The sequence below is a fragment of the Phalacrocorax aristotelis genome, chromosome 11, assembly GCF_949628215.1.
Source record: "Phalacrocorax aristotelis chromosome 11, bGulAri2.1, whole genome shotgun sequence".
In the NCBI taxonomy this organism is placed as follows: Eukaryota; Metazoa; Chordata; class Aves; order Suliformes; family Phalacrocoracidae; genus Phalacrocorax; species Phalacrocorax aristotelis.
Genome location: NC_134286.1, coordinates 15626801 through 15651817, shown reverse-complemented (window position 1 = coordinate 15651817; position 25017 = coordinate 15626801). Strand labels below are relative to the sequence as shown.

The 25017-nt window shown below is 45.7% G+C and overlaps 1 protein-coding gene across 2 annotated transcripts in view; it reads right to left on the bottom strand.

The window, feature by feature from the left end:
- Positions 1-14748: 14748 nt before the first annotated feature.
- The window catches only part of MAMLD1 (mastermind like domain containing 1), an 84293-nt gene continuing 74024 nt past the window's right edge, over positions 14749-25017 (bottom strand). For both annotated transcript variants that reach the window (XM_075107046.1, XM_075107047.1), the window contains 3 exons: positions 18839-18985; positions 17252-17333; positions 14749-16959 (listed from right to left, as the gene is read on the bottom strand). In XM_075107046.1, the coding sequence (XP_074963147.1) occupies positions 15941-16959; positions 17252-17333; positions 18839-18985 (1248 nt within the window). In that variant the 3' untranslated portion in view covers positions 14749-15940. The remainder of the gene's footprint in view (positions 16960-17251; positions 17334-18838; positions 18986-25017) is intronic.

Genomic DNA, 25017 nt, shown 5'->3' with positions numbered 1-25017 from the left:
GCCGGGCGGGCCCCGCTGCCTGCCGGGAGGTGTAGGCCGCGGGGGCTGCTGGGAGCTGTAGGCCGCGGTGCCGCGGGGTCTGCCGGGAGCCGTAGGCCGCGGTGCCGCGGGGTCTGCCGGGAGCCGTAGTCCCGGGGTGGGGGGGCGCCCCCAGCACAGCCCCTTGGCGGGCAGGGCGCTCCCGAAGGAAACGGCCGGGGGAAAAGGAGGGGAAGGGGAAAGGGAAGGAAAGGGGAAGACGAAGGGAAGAGGAAGGGAAAGGGAAAGGGAAAGGGAAGAGGAAGAGGAAGAGGAAGAGGAAGAGGAAGGGGAAGGGGAAGGGGAAGGGGAAGGGGAAGGATGGGGTGTGCCCCATCATGGAGCTGGTCAAGTCGGTCGATCAATGGGTGTTAATGGGCAGAGGCACCCCAGTGGCCCCCAAGCCTTCTGGATGCTCCCGGACCTCACATGACCACTGATCAAAAGTAAAAGAACTGGCGATGCAGATGCCAGAGGATTATTCATGTAAGATTAAAAAGAAAAAAGTTTATAAAATGGCCTGTTCTGCTGTACAAAGAGCAGCTGTCTACATCAATATTGAAGGTCCGTTTGGACGGGGCTCTGAGCAACCTGATCTAGTTGAAGATGTCCCTGCTCACTGCAGGGGGGTTGGACTAGATGGCCACGGAAGGTCCCTTCCAACCCAAACCATTCTGTGATTCTATAATTCTATGATCTGGAGGGCATGGCAGTGATTCAGGGACCCTTTGCCGTCTGATGCTACGTGCTCTCAGAGAAAGGGGATTTGTGATATTATAAAACGTTTTTGATCTTATAAAACATGTCTTTGAGTTACAAAACGGTTGTGTCCAGCTTCTCCAGTGGCATGGCCAACCCTAACTTGCTCCCCTGCCAGAGAGGGACAATGACCCTCCCTGCTTTCAGGGCTGGATACCACAGAATACCTGATCAAACAAAAAAAAAAATAAAGAAAATAATATAAAACAAAAGTAGCCTTGGGTTTCTTCATGATCCCAAGCAATTAGGAGCTTCATACTTGTCCTAGTACTTCATAGTTAACCAAGATCCCGCAGTCCCCTCCTCACACCAGCACGGTGCAGGCACCATCTCCTTTGGGAGGAACACTGTCACTTGCCAGTTTGCAAGCCTCATACCAACAACCATTGCCTCTGGTTTTCTGTATCTTCCTGAAAAAGCCTTTCTCCAATTTAATTTTGCCAGCCAATTGTTGTCTATGAACAAATAGTTACACCACCTGTGTGCCGTGCATTTGTACCAGGCAAGATGTACTTCAGAAGGAGCCACAGGACAATTGTTTTAAAATTAATTTTATTCTTTACTTCTAGGTGTCTCCTTCACTATCAACAATTTACATCTGGAATTCCAAAAACTTTAGAAAATCAAAACCAAAAAAAAACACAGGCGAATTGGGCTGGTGCCTCTTACAATGGAAAAAATGTTTCTGGCATAAAAAATATTTTTCTACAGTAAGCATGGAACTGCATGTCTTACCGCAGAAGCAAGAAGTGAGGAAGAGTTAGTTCATCTCCCTCACATAGGCCATCTTGCCTGTTGTCTTCTAGTATGATATGCCTTTGCTTCTGGCATCATCCTTGCAGTAAAGACTAGCTAGAAAATTCACTGATGCAATTTTGAAGTCTTGCTTTGATTGATTCCAGTGTGGTATTTCCATCTGTAAATCATAAATCAATGTATTTTTTAAAGATATACATATGTATACATTTATATGTACAGGTATACATTTATTGGTCTACATATATGTACATGTACACACACAGAGGAGCCTTCTTATTTGATCATTCATTCAAGGTTTCATTCAGATCACATTTTAAAGCTTTTCTCTGATGTCAGAAAATCTAGAAAGATTTTTTTTTGCCTTACTCATTTCTGACCCTTCACAGCTCAGATCACTAGAAGTGCTCTCCACAAATTTCTTTCCATCAATTTTGTCCTGGGTCTTTTCCAACCAGGCTTATACCCCTTGCATTTCTTTAAAAAGACAAAGTCTCAAGCAGCCTCTTGTTCATATGACCTTTAATGATCACAACAATTATCCCGCCCCAAATTGTCAAGTGAAATACTCTCCACCCTTGTTCAATGACTGTCCTCTCCCTTTTTTCCTCCTACATTTCTAACCCACCTACTAGCACATTTCTGAGGGGCTTTTTCTTAGGTGCCTTCCAGCTTCCAGTAGATACTAACCAGGCCTTTCCCCTTGGTCGCTCCTCTAGTCACTCTGTGTTTTATGCCCAGATAAGGTGTACGACAACCACAGTTCAAACAACAATCTCAACTCAGATTTTTCGCAGCTATGCCGCTTCACTGCAGATTGGCATGCTTTGCTAACTAAGCTCTTCACCTGGGTCTCTATTACCTTCTTATGACTGTGCAGTGGGACTTCACCTTCTGCTGCACACATTTGCAAATGCCCCGCGAGGCCCACACCTGCATGGCCAGATGCCCGAAGGCGATGTGAACTGGAAGAAATGTGCGTTGAGTCACCTGACTGATGACTCGCCTGATGGCTATTTGGATCTGGGAGAGCACGTGTTATTGAAGTTTTATGTATGGGTGGGGTTCTGGGATGTTTAGGCTGCCTCTGTGTTTCTGAGCCTGGTCCTCATTCTTTTGTACTGCAGCATATGGTGCCTGGGTTGTAATCAGCCCAGACGGCACACAAATACTCCAGCCTCCAATCCCTGGACCATCTGGATAAAAACTGGTTAATTGACAATCCTAATGTCATTTTAAGCTCAGTACGGTTAAAATAGTGTCAAGTCTTCTCCCACAAGTACTCTCTACTTTATCTATTACACTATTATCTGCCTGTATGTAATCATCTTTGACTCAGACCTTTCCCTAGCCCTTTATGTTCAGACTATGTCTAAATCTGTCCATATAGCTAAAACTCCCATTTTCTTGAATCTCAATTACTGCAACATCCTTTCCTTTGGCCTTGGAAAATATAACCTTGTCTTGTTCATACTTATTGAGAACGCTGCTACAAAGACAATTTTTCTTAGTCTGTCATTTTCACCGTATTATTCCTCTTTTCATCCCTGTGCTGGCTCAGCCTACTCTATCATGTCTATCATGCCTAAGTGTCTTTACTTTGGAAGGCCTCAGTAGCCTGTCTCCACCTTACTTGCCATTACCAATCACTGCTGAGATCTAACTGCAGCTCCAGTCAGCTCATTACGCCAGTTTTCGCAGCCCACTCATAATATGTTTAAACAGGTACTTCAGTGCGTTCTTTTGGCTGCTTTTATTTCCAAGGATCCTATAAACAGCCCAAAAGTACTGATAATTTTTCTTCAAAACGCTCCTTAAAACTTTTCTTTCATGTAATGTCTGCAATACAGTTTCACATTTCTTTACGCTGCCTCTCCTGCCTGTATTCCTCAGTTCTCCCATTTCATACTTTGTAAAGCTCTCAGGCAGGACCATCCTTTGTGTTGATTTTGATCTATAACAGGGTCTTGTAGCACTATGGTCATGCACTTGATAAAAACACATGTGGAACTGAGGTGCCAGGGATAACCTAGGTATTATGAACTGGATGACAACAAAGTGCAGTTTGGGAGTGTAATCATACCTGGTAATAGTATTAACTTGTTTTCCTACTATTCTGGAGAGTAGGGGGACAAAAGTAAGTGGAGATGGGGAGTCTGCGTCTTTAAATCAAGCCCATAGGTCAAGTTAAAGATGATTTATTTCCATCTACCTCGCAACAATTTTCGCTTGGTTATAGCTGATGTTGTGACAGATAAAATGGAAAAGACAATGTAGTGTTAAACATATCATACGTGCCTAGGTATGTCTGTATGTTCACATGTGTACATTTTTTTCCTTTTATGATTTAGATATTAGAGAAGATACGGTATATCAGTCATTCTTTTGCTTTTCTAACACTGTGCCACTCACACCCTTTGTTTCCTGTTATTGTCCTTTGTTTGCTAATTCAATGTTTGTTTTTGTCTCTGCTAAATAAAGACTGCCAGATTTAATTCTTTTAAGCTCTACTTTAAGACCTCTTTAACCTATTTCTATCTAGCTTTTCCCTCAATTAGCCTAATCATTTCTTTATCAAGTAACGTGTTACCAAATAAAACACCTATAGCACCCAAAAAAAAAAGAATCTGCCCCTTGCTGCTTGACTCACGATAGCAATAAGGTGAGTTATATAAGATGCTAGTTGTATTTCTGGATCCTGCAGCTCCCAGGGGCTGGAAATAGCAATTGTATTTTGGGAACCGTTTTCAGAAACACTGACTGAATGTACATACTTGTTGTTGTGAAATCAGGCAGATGCTAGCTTTCGGATACCTAGGTTTTGCATGCACGGTACTGCTGTCACCAAAACCTGGCAAGTGAAGCACACATATACACATATATGTGTGTGTGTATATATACACACATCTGCTGCGACTAGTAGACAGATACCTCCTATTAGATGCTAACTCTTTGTCTTCAAAGACAGACACAATTAATATCGGGTACTTGATGATTCTATATTTAGTTAGAAAAAAAACCCGCATTATTTGCTCCATGCAAATATTAGAAGCAGGTAGTATGTTTTATTTGAGAAATTGCTGCATTTCAGAGGAAAGCAAATTCATTCTCACATGTATCATACCTAATTTGCATAGTGAGCAAAAGGTTTTAAGAGAACTGGAATGAATTTGGATGAAAAGAACCAAACAAACGGAAGTTAGTAATATCCACTGAATTACCAGAACTGTTAGTTGAATTAATTTTAATACTGTCAGAACAGTGCCCCAAATTAAGATAAATAGAAGAAAATATTTTTAAATTAAATAGCACACAAAGGAATAAGCTTCCAGTACACTTAAATGTAAATTGCAATGGAAAGTTACCTGTTAAATGTGTAAATATAGCTCATAAAACAGAAGGACCTTTTAGACTAATACCTAAGTGCTTTGCTTTTGCTCTGTGCTCTGAAGTTCTCTGAAATTCTGAGGTTTCATTCAAATCCCAAAAGAACTCCAGTGACAGAGGGCAGCTGAGACGGCAGCAGTGAAGGGGTTAAAGTCAAAATACCTTGTAAAAGCATGGTGCGTTGCCATCAAACAGTTTTATCAGCGTAAAAATCTGTGTAAGATGAGCCCCCAACACCCTCCTTCTATTGTCAAGGTCTACACACGTACAACTTAAAGTACAGTAGTGTCTGAATTCAGCATGTAAGAGTTATTTTAAGCATTATTTTAAATATGCCAATGAGCACAACAGAGATGGGCTGACAGAACAGAGTTAGTACATGCTCTATGCAGAAATACTCTGGTTTATAGTACAAGATTCGGGGCTGTCCTCTGCAGGGACAGGAGTTGGACTTGATGACCCTTGGGGGTCCCTTCCAACTCAGGACATTCTATGATTCTCTGAGTCACGGCAGCTGATAGGGCAGGAAGAGAAACATTTTCACCAGCATTAACTACTCACAGTGGAATATTTGTGCATTCTGAAAACACAGCACAGCTCCCCCGCAGCAAAGAGGAGGAAATTCGGCCAAGCTCTGGGCAGCAGGCTGCAGTTGCTGAACACTGCAGAATCCCGAGGTCACAGGACCAGCCAGAGAGCCTGCAGAAAGATCAGCACCGGGAAAGCTCTTTCCTCTTTAGAAACATGCATCTGTTTAGACCAGAACATTTTTTGCTTGATTTCCATGGGAGTATTTGGTGTCATATTGTCAACAGAAGTGGCTGCTTATGCAGGACAGGAAATCAATGAGCTGGCAAGCTGTTCCAGGCACCACTACCCACCAAAGCTTTACTGATTTCTCTCTCTAAAGCCCAGTTGATCCATTAATTCAGAAGAAACTCTACACTCTCAGGTGTTGGTGATGAACTTCAGGTTGGATTCAAGCCTGTGTCAGCAGAGGCTACCAGTGCATAGCTAGAGGAACTGAGAATATAGTTTCTTTTGGGTTCCCCAAAGCTCATGCTTTATTGATTTTGTTTAATTCAAAGTTCCCCTGACTATGTTTTGTAGGGAAAATTGATCTAATATTTTTACTCTAAGATGTTATTCTTTAGAATAAAAAAGAAAACCCACCACCATAGTCTGTTTGCCTAATTATGTCATGGTGGGGAGAAGAGAAACTGGGTTTCAGGTACAAGTTTCTTCCCATTGTTAGGGTAAATTGCCGTTTATTGGCAGGATTAAAAACAACTGACATTCATGGTGTTAGCAGGAATCTCTGCTGCAGCAGTCAATGAAGGTTTTTCTCTTAACTCCCATGGGACCAAAGATCATTCCCGTGGGACTGAAAGAGCCATGCTGCTGTGGATCAGCTAGCCTGACTCATCTTTGCACTCTAGTGAATAAGAGAAAATAATTTTATTATGAAGCAGAATTTCTTTAGTTGATCTAATGAGTGAAACAAAACCCCTCTTAGTTCTGCAAAATCACTGAGTCAAGTGGGGTCTTCAGAAACCCTGAATATCACATCAGATGCTCATATGGGTTTCTTCAGACAATTAGCAAAGCTTCAAGCAGCCACCTGAAAGAAATAATGGCTTTTATTGGAGCTAATGCAGTCATTTCTTCCATGAAGCTTCTTGTGAATAATTCTTGCTGGAAAAATTGTACATGATTTCTTTTCATTTATATTTTAATGCAATTTATTATACAACAGCGACCTCCATTCAGGGTTCAGAAGATCAGAGTACTTACAGTAATCTTCACAGCACTTTGTATCTCCAGCTACAGCTTACATTCACAGCATGAAAAGAATAAGAAGTTAATGTACCAAATCAGAAAGTCTCTGTGTGGCAGTGTTAATCTCAGTGTTGAGTTATTATTTATTAGTAGTATTATGGTAGCATCTAGAGACCAGGGCCTCATTGTGTTGGGTACTGGATAAAATACACAAAGAATATATTTGCTCTGTAGAACAGCTCACAGTTTAAGTTTGAGGATGTGGTCAAAAGGTACTACAGCTATCATTACTGCCACGGCCAGAGGCAAAACTCTTTTCATGCTTATTGTGGGTGCTGACACCGGGGATAAAATTACCTACTGACAGACAATTAAAATGAAAATATTATACTGGGATCAGACCTCAAGGTACAAGAAGATAAAAAGAGCCTCCCTGTCTGATTTCATGCCAGGCCAAGCACGGTTGCAGATAGCGTCTTGCTACACTCTTGGGCGCATTAGCCATCCATAAGAAGCTCAAGAGGTGTCAGGCATTTGAGCTTCTAAAACAGTCAGTCATGGAGAGGTCTGCAAGCTGAAACTGTGGATAACATGGTGAAGCAGTTACACATCCCTGTGAGTTAGGGAGCACTGGAAAAGAGTGCGCCTGTGATGGCAGATCTACACATGGCTTAGCATGTTAGCTTTTGGCACAGCAGCTGGAGATGTGGGCATGTTTTTTGGCTTACACGCTGGTAACTATTCCAGGATGCAATGACCTTTTTTTGCTATCTCTAGTAAATAACGTTTGGCTCCTCTGTGTTGAATGCTGCATTCATAACTCACTTCTAGCCAGTTTCCTCTGAGAATGAGTCTGATGCAATCATTTCTCTGTGTGTCTAGGCACACACCCCTCACTAGATGATTTTGAACTGTTGGTTAATTGTATCAAACTCTAAATACACTAGGGGACTCAAGATAATTAAGTTTCACAGAGTAGACAGCCAGGGAGAAGGGGGTCACTTCCAAATACAGGTTCACCTCTTACAGCCTTGGATTCCCATCAACGATTCTTTACAGCCAGATGTTGCAGTCCAAGGCTATCGTCATATGTGCAAAGGACTGACTATGTGAAGAAAATAAAGGAACTGTACAGGTATGTGAGGAGATACAAAAAACCCAAACACAAACCAAAAAAGCATGCCTTAGTTAAAAAGTCAGAACAGCTATAAATGCCAGATCTGTAAGAAATCACTTCCACTGTTTGGGGAAAAACTGGACAAGTAACATGTTAAGCTGAATGGCAAACCTAAGAGCAGATACCCTCTTGGAGTACTCCTGTAGCTGAACAGCATAAACTCAGTCCCTAAGTGGCTGCAAATAACTACAAATGCACAGTTGCCCACAAAAACTGTGAAACACCAACAAAACACTAATTTACCAGGTAGGCTCAGAGTGGGGCCTGAAATTCATTGGTGTAAAATTTCATCTCCCTTTTCTAGAAGGGATTGCGTTCTCAGTCACTCATGCAGCAAAACTCAGCCCGTTGCAGCCAAGCATTTACAAGTATTTAGTTTAAATTTTTCTTTGGATACTCAGTCACCCACTGCAGGCAGCGGGAACTGCTGCTTTTGGCCCGAAAAGGCCAGCTGTAGGCTGAGCTGCTTTGCGTGGCCTGTGCTGCATGGGGAGTGTGTGCTGCAGGAGGCTGCTACAATACCAGGAGGCTCTTTGATCTGGTTGACACAGTAAAGCAAAGACATGGGACTAATAATAATACTTGGCACTTTTACAGTCCTACCTGCTCAAAACACTTTATCAGTGTTAACCAATTACCCCTCAAAGTATCTCTGTGGAAGAGGGAGTATCTCAGTTTTATGGGTAGGTAAACTGAGGTGCAGAGCTCGGCTGGGATTCTAGCAGCTTCTGATTTCCAGTGACGAGCCACCACTTGGCTGGAAAGCCTCCCCAAACAGAGGAAAGGACTCTGCAGAGTAGCAAAGGAGTATCCCAAGCCAAATCGGCTGTGCAAACCTACCCAACCACTCTCCCAGATGTACACTAACACAGGGACATGATTACATTTCTGCATGTTCTGGTCCGTGCGCAGGCTCTGGGGGAGGTGACCGTGGGATCTGGGGAAAGGTCATCCCTGTGCAGAGGGGCCACTTGAGGCTGTAAGTGAAGTCTTAGCCATGAAATGTCTCCAGCACACTTGTTCACCCTCTCTCTCTCCCTCTCCCTCCCTCTCCCTCCTTCCTTCATTTCAGGTTCACCCCAAGCGATGTTACATTCACAGCAGTCCCACTTTGGCAACGTGGCCATGTCCAGGCTGGCATTAGCGTGGTAACGCTGCACCCAGCTACCCAGAGCAGCAAGAGTCCCCGGCGCACGCGGGAGGAGCTGTGCTGCACTGAGGCTGAAGGCAGGCTGCTCCCCATCTGACCGTGTGTCCATCATCCCTGCTGCAAACAGGCACCTTCTGCTTCCTCTGGAGACAGATCAGAACTCTGATCTGACCCTTTTCTTGAGCTTGATCCCCACAGGTCCTCTGTCCCCTGCTAGCTGCCTGGGTACTTGCTGCATTAGTGTGGTATACCGTGGGATACTAGTACGTCATTTCAGCCACAGGTCATAAGCCAAAAACCTTAGCGGAGTAGAGGTCTGTAGGTTTGAAGCAGAAGCAGGACTCCACCTCCTCTTCAGGATACACAAGTGGCACTTTCAACGAGTTTCTTGGCAGGGATGTTCACCACGAAGAATGAACCACTCACTTTTTCACCACGAGCCCAGCCCCTCTGGCAGGGCAAGGTGTGCTGTGTCCCAGAGCTGGGAACGAGGTGCTGAGTAAAGTGAAGAGCTTGCACAGAAGAGAAGTGAAATCGATGGCTCACCCTCCACTGCCTACCTGCCCAGCTGCATGCTCTCCCCCGGCTGGGATGAGCTGACTGGTTCTTGAGGTTGGAAAATTAAGACACCAAGGGGCCTGAGTCACGGTCCCATTTTGCCCACAACAGGCCATACAGAAACAACCAGCTTATCCTCCCAGATCTGTAAAACAAAGTCCAAACTTGTGCACAGCAACCAACAGTAATACAACCCTACCGGCGGCGAGACGTGGCTGCCAGTCCTGCTTAACTACACTTGAAATATCCTACCGGTGTCTGACTGCCTCATTAGGCACTTAAATATCTTTGGGATTCAAGTCCTGAGCCTTTTGTGCCTCAGAGTCCCCCGCTGCTAATGGACATCATCAACTATCCTGAAAGGGCACAGGAAAATATATATATTTATTAAAGATTGTGAGGCTCAAACAGGGGATTAATGGGAACTGCTTAGGCAAATAGTGTAGCCACCTAATAGGTGAAAGAGAATAATAATTTATGGGCTGAGAAGAGGAAAGGAACACAGGTCCTGGTCTGCCAGGTAATTCTGTTCCCCTCAGCTGCTGTACAAAGCCAGCGGGGCTGACAAGGAGCAGTCTGTAAACTTGAAACAAAGCATGTTTCTGCAGCTGGATGGAGTCAAGCACAGCTCTATATTAGCAAGGGAAAAAAAAAGAGATTTCACAACTTTATAGCTTCAGGCTGGTTTCCCCTCAGGGAGTGAAAATAGGCCAGTCTCACCACCTCCTGCCACTGCCCCAGGTCTTGCCTGTCCCAGCCATTCATCAAACACAGCACAGCTCCAGGATGTGAAACCAAGCAGGGTCAGTACTTGGGTGGTTTTGCTCCTTGAAGAGGGATTAAGACAACATCAGAACCATTAAAATGTCTTTTTTTGATACAAATCCGACTTAAAATGGCATTTCTTTTTTTCTAATCCAACCAAAGTGTTTAAATCTCAGACATTAAATTGCAGCGTCATAAGCCTTGATAAGGACAAAAACAATGTGATGCACAAAAGCCAGGCGCTTCTCACTGGTTTCTGGCTCTGAGACACATGAGACCGGCAGCAGGGTTCAGCTGTGCAGCAAAGGGCCCTTTGGGCTGTGGGGACAAATCATTGCTGTAGCTGTGGGTTGCTTTAATTCATGCATAGCCATGGTGCAACCCAGACCACCGTCACGCCAACCTCAAGAAAAAGAAAATATTAAACTCCAACCATCTCTACCTCCTGAACTCAGGAAAGCAAAGAAATCAGGCTCCGTGCCCCCACCATGTGCACGGTCATGTGTGCTTGGCTACAAAGAGGGTGAACAGCCCAACGCACACAGCCCAGCGCCACCACGCACAGCCCAGCGCAGGCAGCGCGCGCCCGTGTCAGGCAAATGGCTGCCTCAGGCAGAGCGAGGATGAAAGCCAAGTCTCAGACTTGCTGCGGAATGGGAAATGGATCAAGACGTGTATAAAACAGTGTATTTGTTCTGCGCAGTGCTACAAACCCATCGAGTGAGCGGGGACGGAGCAAAGAAAATGGCTGTGATTAACTACAGCTCTACTGGTCTCAGCCTGGCTGCTTTAATAAGGCGCCTTTCCCCGGTTTTATGCAGGATTGTACACAGGAGACCTCTTGACCAGCCGGAGTCTTAAGTTCTCAGTAACTCCTGCAGCTGCCAACCAGTACTTGTGTTTTAGCTTGCCCAGGAGAGACCCTTATTGGTATTTAAAACACCTCATTCTCTTCCAGACTCTTTTTTTTTTTTTTTAATTTGCTATGTATACAGCAAAGAATAGAAGGTGAAACAGGCACTAATTTGGCATTAAGCACCAAAACCTGAGCTTAGCCTGAAGAGATGGCTGGACAGATGTGCCAGGGCCAAGTGTCCCCCCGGGAGCACGTGCCACCTGCGCGTCAGTGCAGACACGTGGCAGGAGAGGAGGCAGAGCCGGCGCAGCGGCCGGCCGCTCGCCCTCACGCCTTCCCTCGTCCTTGCCTGCCCTGCAGCCAGGTGCCAGCGCCGAGCGGGTCCTCTCCTGGGGTCACCCTGCACATCTGCGGCACCCCTCCCACAGCGCGGGGCTGCCACGGCAGGACCACGAGGCAAGTGCCAGTCTCTCGCCAGATGCTCGCTTCTGCTCCCAGACTGGTGTAAATCAGGGGTTACCCTGCTGCAGGCGGTGGAATAGCTCCTGATTTACACATCCTACACAAGAGGGGAACTTGACCTTACACTTCAACATCAGTGCAGCTTCCTTTGTTGAACGCTTCTTAAGCAAGACATGTAATCAATCCTGGAGAGCCACCGAGCAGCAGAGCTCAGGTTCTGCATAAGTCAGGGCTAGGCTTCCCGGGGAAACTGCCTGATCCAGGCTCCCATGTCATCTATCCTAGGCGCTCCCTGCATGCTTTCTGACAGGAATGAGCGTGTTTTTCTGTTTTGTCTTTGTCAAAAATGGGCTGCTTTAGATTAATAAAATCCACAAAGAGAATTTTTCCATAAGAAGTACGACTCACCTATGCTACTAACCTTTTAGACAGACTTTTAGTGAGCTCAGGTCTTTGGAAATTCTGGCTTTTATAGGCATTTGATGTTATTTTAGAATCCAAGAGGAAAAAGCTTACTGCCTTGCCTCTGTTTTCATGGCCATAATTATGAGGGCAGTCTGGTGACGTAACTTGTTTGGGAAATAAATGATAGCTTTCAACAGCGAGTGCTGTCAGACACTTCATTCCTTGTAACTATTTTAGAAATCCAAATTCATTTTGCACTTCCACCGCACCAGATGCTGCTCTTATTTATGCTTGTATAAGTCCCGTGCTACATCACTGCCTTCAGGAGACCTATTCCATGTTTACACTACTTGCAAGGCAGCAGAATTTGGCTCGTGGCATAAGCCTATGTATGCCTTGTGGTGTGATCTGCTCGTCTGGTGAACGCAATGGGAGAACTGTGCAGACGTATTTAGCCTTACTCCCTCACTAGTCGTAACTATTCACCTTAGTAATACAGACCATGAAAGCAACGGCAGGATCAGACTTTGGGCATTTTCACACTTTAAACTCAGAGAAGAAAAGGGGAAGGCAAAGCACAGTAGTTTTTGCAAAATGCAACAGACAATTTATTGTGATAGAGGTATTACCTGTTACAGCCCGACACCAACCAGAACTGCAATGCTAGAGCTCCAGTTGCTGAAACATTGCCCCATGGTCATCATGCCTTCACCCTGCATGCCCCTGCGCTCTGTGCTCCAGCCCGAGCTGCCCGCTGACCTAGGGGAGAGGCAGCAGCCCAGCTCTTGGGCTGCAACCCAAGCAGAGCACTGGCCATCGCGGTTACGCGCCAACCTCCCAGAAGATATGTTTAAGAACCAGCAGTTACAAGTACAACCAGAGAGAGCAAGATAATAATACTGCTTAGTCCTGTTTTCCTTCCAAACCTGATACAATCCTGACTCCTCACAAACCCTCTGTGCCAAGGAAGGATCATCATTCCCTCTTGAGACATGAGGAACTAGGATGCGGAGGGGTGAAAAGCTCTACCAGCTCAAAAGCTAGACAAAAAGAACAGCGAGAACAAGTGGGTACACAACTCAGGTACAAGATAAACTCTGTTCGGTAAATTCTGGGGGAAACAGTTGGCTTTTGAAGACATCCCCTCTGTGTTTTAACCCACATCCTGCAGAACTGAAAAGCTGAAAGGTGCGTTGACACAAACAAAATGAAGAATGAAAAGAGGGTATTTCATTATGTTTATTAATATCCTAAAGACGAGCGTGTGGGCAGCAGCCTTCTCTGCCATCTGTGACTGCCGTGCTGCTAACCCGGAGGGGGCCAGGCGCTGCTGGCTCCAGACCTGTGGTCAGCCCCGCTGAAGGCCCGGCCGCAGCCAGCGCTGCTCCCTGGCAGGACACAGCTCACGACAGAAAAGCTGCTGAAACGCTGCCAGGTTTCGCAGGCAAACAAACTCACCTTTGTCCTCGCCACAGACCTACCCACAGGCATTTCTCCCCCTCTCTGCTGTCTGGAGACGAGTGGGCATTTCTGTCTCATTCAGACACTCGCCGAGTTTTACAGCCTGTTTCAGGCAATTGTTTGGTGGGGCTGATTTCCTCTGCTGGAAAAACTGGCTTCTTTCCTCCTCGCCCAGGTTGCACGCGAGTACGTGCCATTCTCGAGACCAAGCCCGTTAGGGGCCATTCCCGTGGAGCCTCTTGCTCTGCGAGGACCTGCCTTTGCCGTCACGAAGCCACTCGGGTCTCTGACAAGGCCTGGGGTGGTTGTGCTCGGGAGACATCTCCTGCCCACCTGAGCACTGGCAGCAGAGCTTGTGCCCGACTGCTTTAAACCCTGACTGTCCACTCTCATTTTGACCTCAGGAGCTGTTTTCTGCCACCCAGCTCTGGAGAAAAGCCTTCTAGAAGGACCCACTCCAGGCTGGGAACAACCTTGCCAAATCCCTCCCTCTAGCACAGACCAATTCCAGGGAGATCCCTCCCAGGAGATTTCCTCAGGCTTGCTGAGCCCACAGCGTGCCCAGGACAAAGGGCAGCACTGACACATCTCCACCAGCCCTAGGAAGCTGGGGCAGCGTCTGGCTCTGTTTAAATGAGGCAGCTTTACCTACAGATCCTATTTGTGCATTTATTTAAGATTGCTAAAATCTTCCTGTTGCTTCCTACCCCTCCTCCCAGCCTCGCCTCCCCCAGCGCAGGCACCAGCTCTCCCGTCAGACGGTTTCTGTGTTGAAGGAGGGACGTGCCGTACCCACCGCTGCCCTCGTGGGCGTCGCTGAACGCGCAAGGTGGGACTGCGCCGCAGCCCCCAGCCTCCTCACCACCTCACCCCGGGCACGGCTTTATCTTCTGATGGGCCAATTGATCTGGGCATTTAGAAATAAGAACTGTGACTTAAATAAACATGGTGCTATGTAAAAATAAAAACCAACAGAGATTAATTGCACGTTCACCTATAATTACACTGGAAAAGGAGAGCGGGCCTAAGATATCCCTTCTTAAAATAAAATTAAAGCCTGCTCCAACTCTTTGTCTCATCCATTTTTTTCTACTAATGGCACACGCACAGTTGTACATGTTATTAGATTGACGTTGTAGCATCCTGGACAAATCAAATTAATTCAAATATCTGCAGGTACGAAATGTTAGCTGAGAAACGAGCACATAAAATATATGCAATTTTCCCCCGGCAGTTTATTATGGTATGAAGAAAAAAACATTCTGTGCTTGAAGCTGACGTTATATTACAAATGTATTGCGAAGTATGACGTGACTATTAAAATATGATTACACAAAGTATGAACATTTTAAGAAGTTTACAGTACAGTGAATCTTTTATAAACAGACTCTTAAATATACATAGGACAATAGTAGCTGACAGAAAAACATCAAAAATTAACTATTAATGTTTATAGACTTTTCCCCTGAAAAAAGTCTCACATTAAAACAGAAATTATGAAAAGCCTTAAAACCAGGAACAAATCACCTGTACACTACAAATATACATGGCAGAGGTGCGCAAACCAGAGCTACCTTTTCGCTGAAGGGAACCGTCGCCGGGCAGCCTCGGCCCCGCGCCTCCCCGCCAGCGCAGCCCGCTTCGGCAGCGCAGAGCCTCGCCTGCCCGCGACGCCCGCGCGCGCCCGTCGGCAGCCCTGACGCCACCAGCACACGCCCGCTGCAGGACCAGGGCGGCGCGCTGCCAGCGTCGAAGCGACCTACTGGAGTGTATCGCGCTGAGAACGTGCCCGGGATCTTGCAAATGGATCTCTGCGGGCAGATTCCTGAATGCACTGGGAGCCTGGGTAGGACCTACAAACCGGAACTGGGCTGCGAGACTGAGCTACGAGGGCATCAGCAGCTCCTTTTATGGATTTTTTTTTTTTTTTTTAATGCAATGTGTCAATCCTTCCTCTTGATATGGGAGAACAGATGCCACAGCTGATTGCTGCTTAGTCTGGTTGCAATGACACCCCTAGTTCATGTGTTAAGTTATGTCAAAAACATAAGTATTTTATGCTGTAATACACAGTATTACTGAAACTAACAATATTATTTGCATATTTATAACAAGGTATAATGAAATCCCTATAATAAAACCAAAAGTTATCCTATAGACTTATTTACACACAGTCCAGCAAAGAAGTATAAATACTTCTACATTTAAGGTTTAGGAAAACATAATTTACAAAATATTCAAATATATACAGTCATCTGAAAAACTGCCAATATTAAACTTTGATGCAGGCAAAGAATTGGCTGAGTCTATTCATTCTGTATTGAAAGAGGCGGTGGCTTTCATGGGTTGTCTGTTATGTTCAAAAGCCACACATATGTTATTTACAACGAGACTACTTCTCTCCGAGCTAAACATGTCCGGAGCTTTGAGCGTGCTGTCCCAAAATGTCGTCTATCATTGTCAGATTGTTCAACCACTCTTCGTCGTTGCTGCTGCTGTTCTTCATGAGGGAGTCGAGGAAGTCAGTGTCACTGCAGTTTGCGGGCATGATCGAGTTGCTGTGCTGGGGCACAAAGTCATACTGCGGCAGCTCGGCAGCGGCGCTCATCCTGTTGAAGGCGTCGGGTGGCTGGCCCGAGGAAGGGTAGCTTGGCGGGCCAAGGCCCGAGGCAGGATTGAGCTGGTTAAAACTGGACACTCCTTGTGGCATTGATTTCATAACATTCATAGCTGGCAACGGTCCTCTGGTTAAATTGTGTCTCAAGTTCTGATTACTCATTGAGCTTAAGCCCTGGCCAGGCTGCCCCATGCTCAGTTTTTGCATCTGTCTGACCTGGACGCCGGGAGCGATCTGATTAGGCGGCACTACAGCCTGCTGGGAGAACTGCTGACCCGGTGTACTTGGTCTCACGCTCTGTTTGGAGAAGAGAGCGTTACCGGAGAACTGCTGCATGCTGGTATCCATTTGGCTTTGATTTGGCATTCTTGGCACAGCGGCCGGCGTCCACATCTGGGCAGATGAGTTGGGGTAGACGTTAGGGATCCTCGGCATACTTGGCTGCCTCAAGTGTTGCTGAGTTGCAGAGTGATTTGCTAAAGAACCAGAACTGAAGCCTGCCATCGGCATTCCCGGCCGCACAGCAGAGTGGCTATGTACTGTTTGGCACCCAGAGTTCATGCCCAGCGAGTTCTGGCTTGGCCGCAGCGGGATGTTAAAGTCAGAATTAGGCGGAAAAATCCCCTGCTGCTTGCCAGGGTTGTGTGGAATCATCACCATCGTCCCGCTGCTCTGGCTGGCGGTGGCTGGGGCCATGCCAGAGCCCAAGGTGCTCTGGAGCATGGCTGGATTAGACGGCAGCATGCGGTGGTTGGGTGGAGGAGCTGGCATCACCTGGCTGCAGTCAGCGGGAATGGGCTGCTGCACGGCTGCGTACAAAGAGACACGTTAGCCACTGAGCACACGTTCACCCTGGAAACATGGCAGAGCCTTAAAAGGCTGCTGCTCCATCTTTATTTTTCATTACAAGGGCCTCTCCTCTGTGTTCTTTGTAACACAGTTCTTACTGGAGCAATAAGGAAATGGGTGAATCTCATGGTATGTGATGAAATGTGAAATGCTTTTATTTCAGGGCAGAGAACCATTAAGCGCCCTGTATTTAATCAGACCCCAGGCCCTGGCTCCTTGAGGCTTTTCATAGCACGCCGTTTCCCTCCTTACCTTGAAACTGATTTATCTGCTGAGCTGCAAACAAACTCCTCTGCTCAGATGCTACTCCCAGCATGTTTTGTCTCTGTTTTTCCTGGAAAACAAGGGGCATAATAGTCAAGTTTCAGTCTCTTGACAAACAAGAATAGCAGCAGACACCTGAAGTGTAGCCACCATCATCATTTACAACCTCTCCAGTAACCACACACACACACCTCTGACGAGGCTCACACAGACGGTTCATTTCAGACTGGATCTTAATTGCTGCCATGCCCCTTCTTGCATAGGTGTCATGACAACAGCCCAGCACTAGGAAGCGCAACCTTCAGCAGATGCTGTGCAGGTGGCCCAAGGCCCAAGGGAAGCTGGATGAACATGGAGACCCTCGTGTTCACCAGCTTATGAGTGAAGCACAGCACAGCCAGAGGCTGCAGGAATCCTGGCGTCTCCCCAGCACCTTTAGTGCTGACTATCTGGATGCGTTCTCTGAAGTACCAGATCCAGGGACAAAAGATGCCCAAAAGTCTTTTGGTGAACAGGATCTGTGGCAGCATTGCAGGGACACACTGACAAACAGGAGACTGCTGGTGGCCATTATCCTGTCTGAAGGATGGCTCTGCTTGTGCGTACCATCACCTTTTGTGCTGGTTGCCACTCCTAACCAGGACACAGCAGTGAGCCACAGGCAGCCAGGGACCCTTCGCAGGCGCGCCCTGAGCAAGGCATTGCTGGGTTTCTCCAAGTGACCTGATTTGTGTCTCCCACCATTTAACCCCAGATCCCGCCACTGTACTCTGGTCCCTGCTGTGGACAGCAGCTGCGACCTGGGACCCCTCCATGGATGGAGGAAGCTGAGGCCTGGCTGAACTCCTGCTGTGCTAGAGCATCACAGATAAGCTTGAAGCCAACTGATGACAAAGAGGCAGAGTTGGTTTTAAAAGGGAGTTTGATCAATGAGCAGGACAGCACTTGGCTGAGGGTTTTATTGAGCTACTTCTCATTTCCCATTCAAAGAAATGAGCCTCCTTGACCCAAATCCAGCAGCACAGTCAGAAAGTCAGAGGCACATGTTCAGTGCTGCCCCACCCAACTCGTCTGTGGGATTCCCCCACCCCTGCCCCTTCCCACAGCATGTTACAAACCTCGTACAGGGACTTCTGTTGCTAGAGACACCAGCAAAGTCCAGGACAAACTGAAGGCTAACATCTGCTCTGATAAATCCCCAGAGAACCAGAGAGAAAGGCAAGCATGGAGAACATCGCTCCTGGGGCTGACTCACTCTCCAAGCCTCCCTTCTCTGCATCTTCCGTCCCAACTCTGCGGCTGACCAAGGATGACGGCAATGATACGGTGGTGACTGAATCCTTCCCTTGCATACGAGTGGGCAGATCTGCACTTGGACTTGCTGAGCAGCACTTGGCCCAGGCCTCTCCTGGGCATGACATCCTGGACTCACCACAGCCCTAGTCTGACTCAACCCAGCAATTCCAGGGTCACTCCTTAGTGTTTGCTGACTGGTGATTTCCCCATTCCAGTTAGTCCTGTCCTTCCCAGTGAGGTGGACAGCACAGGAACCCACAGAGGCTCTCGGCATCATACCTGCATCAGCTGCCGTTTCATTATTTGCTGCTTCAGTAAATGGTTCCTCATTGTGTATCCATTCACCGTGGCTGGTGCCGGCACAGAGCCTCCGCTTGGGATGGAGCCCGGCTCCTGAAGTCTGGCAACAATGCCAGCATTTTGATCCTGCCAAGAAAGATGAAAAAAGAAAATTAATCTCATCAGGGAGATAACAACAGAAGCCCTCATCCTCTCTGCTGATGCCCTTTCTCCAGCCTTTGGCTGTCCCAAGGCCAAAACACCTTGTGGATTCACAAGGACCTGCATGTCACAGTGAGGACAGTGAGGGGCAAGGGACTGCTCTGATTTTTGAGGATCAGCACAAGAAGATGTGAGAGAAGCAAAACGTTAATCCAAAATTCTTTGTGACTAGCCCAAGGCTACAGGACTGATTCACTACCATTACCGGAGTCACATGGCTGCCTGGCTGGCAGAAGGGATGTGAGTAAAGCATCACATTTCCCACCAGTTCCCCAACTGTTACACTGAAAGAGATAAGGAAAGAAAAGTTGCATTAGGGGAGGATTTGGCAACTGGATATAAAGGAGAAGCGTACAGTAAAAGAAAACAGAAAACTAAAGGCAGAAGGGGGGAAAGGTGCCATCAGACCAGGGATCTGGAAAGATGGGAAAGACGTGGGCCTGGGATTGAAGTGGTTCTCATGGGTTCCATGACAAACAAGAAGACGTAATTGTGAAAGGAGAGGAGAACATGCAAAAACGCAGGGTCAGGTCATGGCCAGGCACAAATCAGTAATGCAGTGGGCCTGATTCCTGCCTGGTGCCAACTGGCCTCGCTGTAAGTCCTCAATGAAAGATTTCAGCAGCTGAGGGCTTGCCTCCAAAGACAGAGCATTGTGAAAAAAAGTCACAAGAACACGATGAAATTAAAAAAATACATCTAAACATCTCAGGAGCTGGCAGGTAGTCAGGGAAATACAAGAGAAAAGTCAAGGCCTCACAGAGGACAAGATTCTGTAAGTGCTGTACCCAGGAACGGCAGTACCAGTGTATTCTCCTTTCTCCATTTTCACATCCAGCTTCTACATTATTTATGATGTTTTGTTATTATTGGCAGGGAAAGGTATGTATATTATATCCAGCGTCCTTAGCTGCGCCATGCTTCCTTTGTTTTCAGAATGGAAGCCCACATCCTTTGTTTAAGAATCAATGTTATCAGGAGATAAGCAAGAAGAAAATGGTTGTTGCCTTTTGACATCTGACAATTAGAAGCATGCTCAGATGGAGAAAACAGGATACGAGCCATATTTCAGAGTGACCAGAAGAAAGCCTTGGAAGGCATCTGTCACCAGGCAAGCTTCTCGGGCCTGGGGCACCCTTCCACAGCAGCTTCACCATGAGGAATCACCCAACTCCTTCCAAGATATTCTTTGCAAAAGCCATTACCAAGAAGGTCACTGAAATTACTCATTTTTATGGTGCCTCCTTTTGTTGTAGCACTTCGGTCTATTATGCAAAAGCACAGTTGATGAAATGTAAATGCCTGCTAGATAATTTACTAAAAGACACAAACCTGCAGCTCATCACTGCTCTCATTATCATTCCTATTCATGGGCAGTCTCATAAGACTAGACTTTATTACTGGTGCTTTGCTAACAATTCCGCTGGACATCCATCCTCCTCCCCCTTCCCTCCTACCTGTTTTACTCCCTGTCTCCCACAGAAAAAGAGGGAGGGGAGGAAAAAAGTAAATACGATGTACTACAGATGTAAATATGAAAGTTCATGTAAAGCTAGCACTGTGCTTTCATGTCAGACAGGATTCTGCAGCCATAGTTAAGCTTTGAATAATGCAGATTGCCTCTAGGGGAATATTTGAAAGTGCAGGGATTCAGTTTGTGTACTCTGCACATGAAAGACACTGAAATGCTCATACCACCAAAATCCCTGCCATCTATCCAATTTCCTCCAAACTTGTCTTCTTGCGTGCAGAGGGTCTGTGCTTACTGAAGCAAATGAGTTTAGTGCAAGGACAATCATTCTGATGTCTCGCTCAGGGCTATTGCATTAACAAGTCATAACATTAAAGTCTCTTTTCCTAATCATGTCCACCTCATTCTAATTTCTCCCAAGCATCATCAAGAAAATAATGTTGATTTTTCCATATTATTAATGGTAAAGAAGTGTAAATCACACTACTAATTGCAGCTTTTGTGCTATGGCAGTACAACAGCTTAATTATATGGGACTTTCTGCAGGCATCCTATAGCAATATTGACAATCAGTGAAGTTCATCTGCAAATACACAGAATGGGTTGCTGAGTTTTTCAGAGCAAAATTGTATAACACTTAATTAGCCAGTGAAGAAACAATCTATAGATATAAATTTTTCTTTTGGGGTAATTGGACAAAATAGCACAGATGGGAAGACAAGGGATGAATTCAAAATCTTGCGTTCTACAGTTCACATTTAGGTTAAGCCAAAAAAAGAAAAAAAAAAAAGAAAAAGGAAAAAGTTCTCTCTTTTCACCACTAGTGGGAACTACTGTATTCCCTTACAATAAAAAATAACCACTTAAACGTCATGACTAAGAATAGCTCTGGTGTAGTCTAAAGGACACCGCTATCTGTACCAAAGGTTAAGGAACTTTAACCATTTTTCCTTTTCATCACTCCCCAAGAAAAATCACTTTCCTTCCCACAGTAAGGCCAAGCCAAAAGAGCCATAACCTTAACTTGTCTATAATTCGGACTATCCCATTTTAAAATCCAGGAAGACAGCAAAGAGAGGAGGATCCCAGTGTCGAAGTCGGGAACGATGGAAGAGGGTGTTCACACCCAAAGGGTCGGGCGGCTGAGCCAGCTGTAAGCTACACTGGAGGATACAGATGGCTACAGACAATTCTTACTCTTCAGCTTTAAAAAAAATGTGTTTGCATGTAGGTATCAGGGGCTTTGCCATTTTTCCCTCCAAAAACTCATATTAAAACATCAAACGGGCAGAATCCCTGACCAAATGGCATGCCGTGCAGACCTGGAATTGGAGAGCATGTGTTTCTGTTGCTAGGCAAACTGTCACGCAGCAGGTCCGGAGCTCCTGCAGCACTCCCTGGGCTTTCCAATGTGGCAGTCTCTGTTCAGAAAGGCACTGGGGCTAGCTTCACAGTTCTGGCTTAGCATCTCATGCACTAGTTTCAAGAGCAGGGAGGAGAGATCCAGGTTCCAGGTTTGCAGGTACGTGTACTGTTTGTGTCCACATTCAGCCGCTGACTGTAACTACAAAAGCTACCGCACAGCCCAGTGAAACCAGTCCCTCCCAGGCGGTGCACAGCGGAGGCTGCTCAGGCTGGGCAAACGCATCTGCAGATTACTGCGTCCAACTGCACTGAGCGCGGGTCTGGTCCAGCAAAACATTCGGGCACACACTCAGTGCAACATGTGCGAGCAGTCCCACTGAGACCTACCACATATATTGATGAATCTACATCCTTCTAAAAACCCACTGACGAGCTTGACCTGCCCAGCCCCATCATCTGATTACATACGAGATGCACAACTGCAGTAAATAAGTGTGGAGATGGACTGTTCTGTGTGAACATGGTTGATAAACTCCAGCCCTCAGCACTTAGTTATACATTCAGTAATCACTCTGTGGCATCACTTAAGCGAGAATGAAGAAATTTATGGTCCCTAATTCCTCTGAATCCTCATTAACAAACAGTCCAGAAAGAATTTAAAAGCAAGACTTTCTGAGGATCTGAGCTAGAGCCTTAATCGCTCTTTGGCAAATATGTAAAAATCCCTCTAATCTTTAATAAAGAGCATTCATTGTTTTTTAGGACTATGTGAAAACACTAAACTCATTTATCATTATTAAACTTTCCCATCTGCTCTTATGGTGTAACTCCAAAGAATATAACAAAGAAATGTACATGTTAAATTGTATTGACTTAAGCCCAGAGCTATTGGAGATGTACAATTTATTTCAGCGAGGGCATGAAGGGGACTGCAGGCTGCTAGACAGAGTCATTTGTCCAATGCTGAAAAGACAGTTATCTGCACCAAAATGGCTCTTGGAAAGGCACATTTGCTTTATAAGAAATAAGCTGCCAGGTGAGACCATTCAGCATTATGTTACAGACCCAGACAATAAAACTAAGCCATGAATTTCAATAGTTAACAGATGGACTAATTAGAGACTGAATTCTTTGTGGTTCTAACAGATAACCAGGTCACAGCAAGGTTACTGAGAGAGAGACAGGCAGCTTTGCAAATTTCGGTAGATATTTGCAGAGTCGGGGAAGAACTGCATTTCCTAACTGAAAGCGTTAGCAGCAGTGGAAGAATGGAAACGTGTCCAATTAAAAATGCATCTAGTATCTGCATTTAAAAAGTTTCTTCCATTTCAAAAGGCACTGCTGATTTGAGAAATATTCCCTCCACTTTCAATGGGGCATCCAGCTGAATCCAGTAATTACAGAGCTTAAAACAGAAGGGTTGTGGAGATGAACCACAGCACCCCAGCATAAAAGGAAATGGGTTGCTCAGGGTAGACGTTTGCTGTAAATACGAGAAAGGGACAAACAGCTCTTTCCACCAGTTCTTTTTTGATAACCAAAGATAACTTAGCTTGAAGTATTTACTGAGATATCACAGAATTAAAAAAAAAAACAACAAAACAACAAAACAACAACAACAACAACAAAAAAAAAAAAAACAAAACCCAAGAAAAAACCAGGGAGGAAAAACATGGCTACAGGAGTTGACAGGAGCCTGTGGCACTGATCCGCTCAGGCTGCTTGGCCCGGGACTCTCGGTGGATCTGTATTCACAGCAGGTACAGCGATTCTCTAGGGGTGGGGTGAAGTTTCATTAACCGAGTTGTGTTCTGTATTTTAAGAACATCTGTTACGTATGGGGAGTTCTGTACTCTGCGGAGGAAATGCAAATACTAGTTTCAAACTAATGCCTCCGCGTTCCCCTGTGCTCCCGCCTGCCTGCCAGTGCATCATCTCCCATCTAGTAGGTGTGCTGCATCTCCTTGGTGGGGCCGTCATGCCCGGGCAGCAGCACTTCGCTCTGAAGTCCAGGACTAAGACTCCTAGACACAGTGACTCCACCAACAGTACAAAGCAATTAAAACACTAATAGTATTAAAGCTGCCTCACCCATAGAATTCCACGGTTTAAGTGTTTCACGTTTAGATCTACAGAGAAGCCAGACATAGGCTCCTGGTGTCTAGTAACCTTGTGTGGCCCCATAGAACACCGTGATGCCACCTTTACAAAGGAGGATCATTGCCTCCACAACTGTTAAGCCAAATAGATATTAAGACGGTGAATCTGTTTGGCCAATGTATACAAATGAAGCAAACAAAATGCAGGGTCGTGGTTTGGCAGGATGATCGTGTCAGCCCCCTCAAGAGTGTGGTGTCTGTGCGATGCCATACAGAAGTCAGGGGTTACGTATGCCTCTCGCATCTGCTTCTTGCCTTTAACAAAACTCTCCATTTGCTTTTTGGAAGTTTTCTGTCATTTCCTCCGTATTCTGCTCACAATTCAGAAATGCTCTTCAAGATAAAACAGCCTTTCAGTTCAGAAACGCTCCAAAGCTTTTTGTTTGTTTCCATGTTTGTTTTAACACAATGTATGAACATTGATAAAACAAACTGTGCAGCTCAGTGCATCTTTTTTTTTACCCATCTTACGCCCATTTACTTGATATACAAGCATGTGAAATACTACCAGACTCAAGTTTCTAAGCTTATCTTGGGGGCTGTCAGTCAGGAAAAGGCTTTGTTTGAAGACCGTAAGTGATCCTTGTGTATACGGTTTTGTTTTTTTTTTAAAAAAGTTATTTTAAGTTTTTCTTTCTTTTCATACAGCATGAGCATGCACAGTTTCCTTCAAAGGTAGCCCTCCTTCTTTGCTAAGAGCAGTGACAAGATCACCACACCTGGCAATTGTACCAGCATCTCCTCCCTTCAAGCAAAGCAGATGAAACACTAATTTCCCTATAGCTGCTCTTATGCTGCATGCTGTTCAAAACAAAACAAAATCCCATCAAAGTATCCAAAGTGGTTTTAAAAATGCACCCAGAATTTTAATAAGATAGAAACTGAGTCCACTTCCCCTCTTAAAAAAATTAATCTACTTAGTTAAAGCTTTTGTGCAAAGACTCTGCCAATATTTTCAGAGC